The 8,283-nt window shown below is 39.8% G+C and overlaps 1 protein-coding gene across 1 annotated transcript in view; it reads left to right on the top strand.

The window, feature by feature from the left end:
* LOC107990206 (eukaryotic translation initiation factor 4E-binding protein 2-like) overlaps positions 1–2,959 on the top strand; it is an 11,252-nt gene extending 8,293 nt beyond the window's left edge. The window contains exons 3-4 of the mRNA XM_017042673.1: positions 2,373–2,558; positions 2,928–2,959. Coding sequence (XP_016898162.1) covers positions 2,373–2,558; positions 2,928–2,959 — 218 coding nt within the window. The remainder of the gene's footprint in view (positions 1–2,372; positions 2,559–2,927) is intronic.
* Positions 2,960–8,283: the final 5,324 nt, after the last annotated feature.

An 8,283-nucleotide genomic window follows, 5' to 3' on the forward strand; every position in this document is an offset into this window, starting at 1 on the left:
ACTATGAACGAATCACTCCCTGCGAACAAATCATTCTCTGCGAACAAATCATTCTCTGCGGACTAATCTTTCACTGCGAACTAATCTTTCACTGCGAACTAATCTTTCACTGCGAACTAATCTTTCACTGCGAACTAATCTTTCACTGCGAACTAATCTTTCACTATGAACGAATCACTCCCTGCGAACAAATCATTCTCTGCGGACTAATCTTTCACTGCGAACTAAACTTTCACTGCGAACTAATCTTTCACTGCGAACTAAACTTTCACTGCGAACTAATCTTTCACTGCGAACTAAACTTTCACTGCGAACTAATCTTTCACTGCGAACTAATCTTTCACTATGAACGAATCACTCTCTGTGAACTAATCTTTTGCCTCATTCTCCCAGGTTCGTTTCATTTGTCACGTGACAGAGAGCTCGGGTCTCTTTTGCTCTCATTCATCTTCACATTGTGTTGTGTTTTCACATGGTTTGATTGCTTATGGTATTTTGTGTACTTTGTAGACTTTGTCAGCGGAAGCAAACCATGTTGCCTTCAGTATTTAGTGTCGGAGAACCGCAGTCTTCTTTACAACGCCCACAATAGGGCTAAAGCGCCACCAGCTGTAAAACGAATGAAATGATTCGTTCACATTTTACTGTTCGAGAGTCAAAGATCTGAATGAGTAAAAAGAGTCGGTTTTCCAGTCACTACATCGTAGTCGTGCTCTTAGCTCGGAGCGAACGGTAGTTTCCTTTATAACGTTGGTGATGCTGAAAGTGTGTTCGACGCAACAGCGTGCCGATGTGGGAGGACCGTTGGTGTTGATCTGAAAGACACACTTCCAGCAGTGCTCTGTGAAGAAATGTGCAAGTTTGACATTGGTCCATCACTACTGCAACACGTCAGCAAAGATACTTATAAATAAATCCCATCCACCCATCCATTTTCATCCGCTTATCCGTTACCGGGTAGCGGTAACGGATAAGCGGGCAGCAGTCGCCACCCAAATCACACTGCACCGTACCAACCCCCCTAAACCTTCCTGCGGGTGGTGAGTTCACTGGAAGGTACCAACCGCCCTAACGGATTCGAACTAGCCCAGGAGGTGAACCCTGAAGTTCCACACCAATGACAGAGACATTGCCTGTGGGCCAAAGCGCCACCTTATGAATAAATTAACAGTATTTAAATTAGTCATTTACAGTAGTTAAATTATAATTTCATACAGAAAACTGCTCGGTGTCATTTGAACCATTTACCTCCAATAGGGGGCAGAATTTATTCTTCCCTGTTTGAACGATATTGTTGTATTTGGTCTTAATTTGCTGCTACGTCCTTTTTATCCCTGTTGGGTTAAACCTGGATTAAAACTTAAAATGTCCAGGTGTGTCTACAGCGAGAGATGTATATTGATAATTTTACAATATATATCTCTGAACAGTTCTGTAATGAACAAGGATCAATAACTTCCTCATCATGTTGGGCGGCGGGACTCAACTTGTCCCGTGTGCGTGTTTCAGGGACACAGTCAATGCAGACAATATTAATGATAAATCACTACAAAGGTGAAATGAACAAACAACTTTAATTGTTCAACAGTGCACTTACAGAGATCTCTGGTTTCGTTGACAAGTCACCATGAACGGATCGTGTCTCCCTCTCTAGATGTCAATACTCACAAGCAGTTGCATGTGTGATGTCGACGAAGAAGAAGGACGAATGAATGCCCTCACTCTGTTCAGTGTCTCAGACTCTTCTTTCTCAAGATGCCCCCTCAGTGAGCTTATCTCTGTTACCATATTAGGAATTGTTTTCGAAAGTGTGATTCAGTGGCTAAGACAGGGTGCACTGTCCACAGCTGGCTGAACATGGTTATACAAAATGACAATTAATACAAAATGGATATATTTTAATAATCAATACTCACACATTCACTCTATCTATAATCTGTTACCAAGCCTTTTCACCGTCTTCTGTGGCTTTGACGCTGTTGTTCTTTTTATTTTACAGTGTGTCGTAATCGTTATAGACATAAAACAGTATTTCTTGCTCAACCGGAGTGAAGCAAAAGGTGGAGGACATGACATGGTTTGTGTTATCTGCGCTCAATTGAGGGAGGCTCAACTCAGACTTACGAGAGCTCATTGTAATATTTTTGTGAGCCAGCTTCAAGAAACGGACTCCTGGAAGTTTAGCAACACTACGTCACTGACAACTTGAGCTGTGATGACTTGTTTACAGCAGAGGTCACAACAGTAACATATAAATAATACTCAAGTTAAAGGTAGTGTTATTTAAGATAACTCAACAGAAAGCAGGCTGTGGCTTATTACAGTCTTTTATTAACACCTTATTAACATTTTCCTGCCTTTTTACTCTGAAGGGACCAGGATCATCTATGACCGTAAGTTCCTGCTGGACCGTCGCAGCTCTCCACTGGCCAAGACTGCTCCCTGTGGACTACCAAACATTCCAGGAGTGACCAGTCCTAAAGAACCCAATATGAAAGCCTGTAGTGGAGAACTACTGAACAACAATGATGTCACTGCACCTGACAGTAACAACACTAGTATGTCAACACCTCTGACTCAAACGGCCATATCAGTTCTAATTAAAAGAAAAAAAGACCAGCAATTAAAAACAAACTACATCAATATTAGCATTATCTGACTGTAGGTATTATTAAACATTAAATGCAAATTGATTTGAAAAAGACTATTTCCTCTAATCCTACCAAAGACCACAAATACTAATTCTATTAGTAAACAATCTATTAAATAAAAAATGTTTAAACAAATTAATTAGTCATATAGTCATATCTTCGTAAGGTGGAAAGAAGTTTAGAAATATGTCAACATTCTCAAAGGTTATGAAAGGTAAAGTTCCCAACGTTGCCATTTTTGATGCACCTGAAATCTGTTTTTGTCTCTGTTTAAAGGTGATGACGCACAGTTTGAGATGTACATCTAAGCAGGCCTGGATGAAGAAGAGGGAAGATGTCAGACTTACTTAGATGCTGTGAAGAAGGGTTAAAGAGCACCTCCTCCTTTTCCTTTTACTCATTCCATGAAGATCAACAACTGTCTTCAGTGTCTAAAACATCTTTTAGTCTGTCTTTGTCGTCCTGTTTAAATGTTTGTTCCGGAACAAATCTGTAATGAAGCCGTGTCTTGCCTCTAGGCTGCCTCAGAGCTAAAACCAGATTTACATGAGAAAAGTGTGCCTTCCTGTAGTGGCTACAAGTGTTAAATCAAAGCTGGGATTTATTTACTTCAAACCACCTCATCCCTCGCTACTGAGAAAATATTTGAATTCATTAACATTCCGGTGAAGTTTGTCACCTCATGTGCTTTTATAACAATATATTTGCCAACAGCACTTTCTGAGGTTACCTTAGTTGTCTTCAGTACACTTCAGTATACTGTATAATGTCATGTACAATCTGGATCATGCTCCTAAGAATTGTTAAATTACGTTCATCTGATGCAGGGGTGCCCAAACTGTTCCACAAAGGGCCGCTGTGGCTGCAGGTTTTTGTTCCAACCAAGCAGTAGCACACATGAGTTGACAGGTTTAATCAACTGGTCTCAGTCTTCAGACAGCTGATTGGTCAAACTATGTGCTCTTGGTTGGTTGGAACAAAAACCTGGAGCCACACGGCCCTTTGAGGAACAGTTTGGGCATGCCTGACTGATGTGTTTATCCAGAGAATGTACAACAATCTTTGCCTGAAATTTTGAAAAAAATATTTTTTTTTTAAACATTTAGTCATATTTATTTAAAGGACTCCTGTGTTATCTGGATGTGATTAGTTAGCTTTTTGGTGTTTGTATATCATGAAGTGTGAGGGCTTTTTCTGCTCCACTGGTTTGAATACACAGTTCTCTGGTGTACTGCCCACTTTAAGAAGAAAACCCCTGCATGTTGGTTAATTTCAAATAGTTTTGAAAAGCAAAAAAACTGCACATATTTTGGCTGTGATGGCTGTTAAAAGACAATTTGCTGTACATTTAAAGTGCAAATAGTTGGCAGAAACAGCTGATTTCACAGTATGTACTGTAGCTTGTCCTGTGGTTTCCTGATTCAGCATGTGAGGAATAAGGAATTCCTCCAGAAGTGAACTGATAACCTCAGTCAGTGGAGTGTAAAAGGAGAGGTCAATATACACTGACATACCTGGGAGAAACCCTTCTTTCCATTCAACATTATCACGACATCCTGATTTATTCTGTCTTTTTAAAGTTTAGATTGAACTGGAAGTGTAAAAGGATTTCTGGCTTTTACAGTTTTACATTTTAAACCTTAATTTTCAACCTCTTGGACACTGAAATAATGGATGCATGGGAAATCAATGATACGAAAACCTCATTTTGGCAAGACTTGGTACACTTACCACTGGTAGCAATACTTGTAAAACTAAAAGCTGTAGATCATTAGTGTACTAGCTCTATCAGGCTTAAGGACACAAAATGAGATAAGAGGTCAATCACAAACTTGACTTGTGTAATATAACAAACAAAACTAGAAATGTACCACACTCTGCGGAAGGTGGTACATGGACAAAAAAAAAAAAAGGATACATATGTAACCGGTGTAGCCTCTGCATTGTGTTTTAAGAAAGTCGTTGTGCTGCTGTCACCAACACCTTTACTGATCTGATGGAATTTACATAGAACAAAATTAATTTTCCTTCTGGACACCACCCGAGCCCCTCTCCCACAAAGCCCGAAGAAAGAGCGCTAACAGTGTACAGCATGGAAACATACCTGACGGAATTCACATAGAACTAAATCAATTTTCCTCCTGTAGACCACCCGAGCCCCTACAAAGTACACATAAAATAAATATAGTGCAAACTTAAATAAAATGCCAAAAACAAGGAGCAACAGAAAAACACTAACCTCTCCCACAAAGTCCGAAGAAAGAGGGAGAGGTTGGGTTTTTTTATATCAAAAAAACCCATATCCCCCTTATATCCTCCTGGAGAGGAGCTAATGACCTCTGGTGACGTGTCCACTGTAATTGCACCAAAGATGTGGATTGGAGGTGAAGGAGGCAAATACACTGAATTGTTTATTGGTGAGCAGAAAGAGGGAAAACAAGTGAGATTAAGATGTGGATGAACATATACGACAGGTTAAAGATCTGAGAGTTTTGTTCAACACGGTGGATTAAACATTCATGTTTATTGAATATTATTTAACCCTATAACAGCAAACGTATCATATTTGATACATGAGTTTTACAGCCCTCCACATGAGCAGTGTGATATTTTTTTCCCTGAAAAAACAGATGTATACAATCAGATACACGCAATGCACAGATAATTCAACAGAGAATAGTAATTCACTCATTAGCGGGCCTTCCAGTGACACTACAAGGTTGTCATGACTCAGGATCTCAGTGCACCGTACAAACCCCCCTGAACCTTCCTGCGGGTGGTGAGTGCCTGGAAGGTACAAGCACCCTAATCGGGGTTTGAACTTGCCCAGGAGGTGAACCCTGGGGTTCCACACCAATGACAGAGACAAAGCGCCACGCATTATATATAACATTTTTATATTTTTAAAATACATAATATGGTACATTTAGAGTAATAAAATACAAATGTAACTCACTGTATCATATTATGTATTAATATCTTATTATATATTATATACAACATATATTATATATATTATATATTGTATATATATAAGGTGAAGGGAAAGGTTTACAGGACGGTTGTGAGACCAGCCATGATGTATGGTTTAGAGACACTAGCAATAGCCAGAAGACAGGAGGTGGAGCTGCAGATGGCAGAGTTAAAGATGCTAAGATTCTATTTAGGAGTGACAAGGATGGACAGGGTCAGGAATGAGGTCATTAGAGGGACAACACAGACAGGAAGGTTTGGAGAAAAAGACAGAGAAGCCAGATTGAGATGGTTTGTGACATGTGCAGAGGAGGGACAGTGGATACATTGGTAGAATAATGCTAGAGATGGAGCTACCAGGTAGGAGACAAAGAGGAGATATATGGATGCAGTGAGGGAGGACATGCAGATAGTTGCAGTCAGAGTAGACGATACAGAGAACAGGGTGAGATGGAAAACAATGATACACTGTGGAAACCCCTGAAAAAAAGGGATAAGCTGAAAGGAAAAGGAAAATATATAATTTATATATACATATATATTATATATATAAAATATTATATAAATATATATGTATTATAAATATAAATAATATATACATGTAATTCTGAGGCGCTTTGGCCCAGAGGCAATGTCTCTGTCATTGGTGTGGAATCCTAGGGTTCACTTCCTGGGGAAGTTCAAATCCTGGTTAGGGCGGTTAGTACCTTCCGGTGGACTCACCAACCGCAGGAAGGTTTAGGGGGGTTGGTACAGTGCAATGTGATTTGGGTGGCGGTCATGGAGACTGCACATAATTTGGTACATTTAGAGTAAAAAACTAGATATGTAACTTGCTGTATCATATTATATATTAATACATTATATATAGATTTGGGTGGCGACTGCTGCCCCCGCGACCCGGTAACGGATAAGCGGATGAAAATGGATGGATGGATGGACATTATATATAAATAAATATACATTTTATATATATGTATATATATGTATTATTATAGATTATAATACATAATATGTTTTCCAGACTTCTGCCCAGCCAGTTCCATTAGTGCAGGGGTGCCCAAACTGTTCCACAAAGGGCCGCTGTGGCTACAGGTTTTTTTTTTCAAATTTGTTTTTGTTTGTTTGTTCAGAGGGAACAATAAAGGGTCCAAGTTCAGAGAATTAGAATTTCTGTCAGTTATTTAATGGTCTGGGCTTTACAGGGTTAAGCACATTCAATGTTGAAGAAGTATCATTGGAAGACGCTGTAAAAAATTCCAGAGAAGAGAACAACACTGGCAGAAGTGGAAGGTGAGAAACACAAGTTGATATTTGACACTAGTCTCAGTGTCAAATTGACAGTCATCAGAGCACCACACAGTGATTAGCTGGGATTAGACACCTTCAAGCATGTCAGAAGTCTATTAAAGAAAATATGGTGTAAAATACCGGCTGCTGAGATGTTTACCACTGCCTTTGGAAAAGGAAAGAAGAAGAATATGGATAACACGAAGAACACCATCAGCACACAGAGGCGGGGGGGCAATGCATGTTTCTCTCCATTAGATGACAACATTTTATAAATACTGAAGGAAAAAGGGAAGAAAAGGAGAAGATTTTAAAGAAAGTTAGAAAAAAAGAGTTAGTTGTCAGCAGAAAAATTATGTTTTGGTTTATGTACAAGAGTGGCGCTTTGGCTCAGAGTCATTGTTTCTGTCATTGATGTGGAACCCCCAGGGTTCACCTCCTCCTTTGTGGTGCATGAAAATGACACTGATTAAGTTGCTGTTATTACACAGGAAGAAGTTGATGCCAGTGAATAATCAATACAACAACTTGTATCCTACTGCAACTTATAGCCTACTGAACTAAAGTCAAATCTTAAAGATAGTTGTGTTGGTGTTTCAGTGTTTCTGTGATGACGTTTAACCTTTCATCTGAACAGGTGTAGCCTTTTGGTATTTCAACCCTCACAATTATTAGCACACGTCATTTGTGTCAAGACAAAAAGCGAGACAAACCAGTTTATTGGCATCTAAAATAATTAGGATACACATCCATCCATTTTTATCCGCTTATCCGTTACCGGGTCGCAGGGGTAGCAGTCACCACCCAAATAACATTGCACCGCACAAACCCCCCAAACCTTCCTGCACGTGATGAGTCCACTGGAATAGGATACACATAAGAAGAAAAATAACAATAGACTTCAATGACGGAGTGAACTTCTTGGAAACTGAATTAAAGATTAGGACAAATGTTTTTTTTATGTTCTATTTATTCTTTAAGTGTTCATACTGCCCATAGTGTGTATTTTATATTTTAATAGCATTGTTTGATACAGTGTTTTCAACAGCAGTATTGAAATAAAGAGGAAAAAAACACATAACAATAAATGATTTACCCCTCCTTGAATCGCAACCTTAACGTGGTGGAGGGATTTGAGTATCCGAATGAACCTAGGAGCTATGTTGGTAGGGTCTCCCAAGGCAAACAGGTCCTAGGTGACGGATCAGACAAATAGCGGTTCAAAACATCCCCTTGATGAAGAAAACAAATCAATCAAAGAGGTTCACGTCGCCCGGACTGACGTCACCGGGGCCCCACCCTGGAGCCAGGCCCGGGGTTGGGACTCGCAGGCGAGCGCCTGGTGGCCGGGGCCTTGCCCACGGGACCC

Source organism: Cynoglossus semilaevis, chromosome W (assembly GCF_000523025.1).
Source record: "Cynoglossus semilaevis isolate Cse_v1.0 chromosome W, Cse_v1.0, whole genome shotgun sequence".
NCBI classification, from domain to species: domain Eukaryota; kingdom Metazoa; phylum Chordata; class Actinopteri; order Pleuronectiformes; family Cynoglossidae; genus Cynoglossus; species Cynoglossus semilaevis.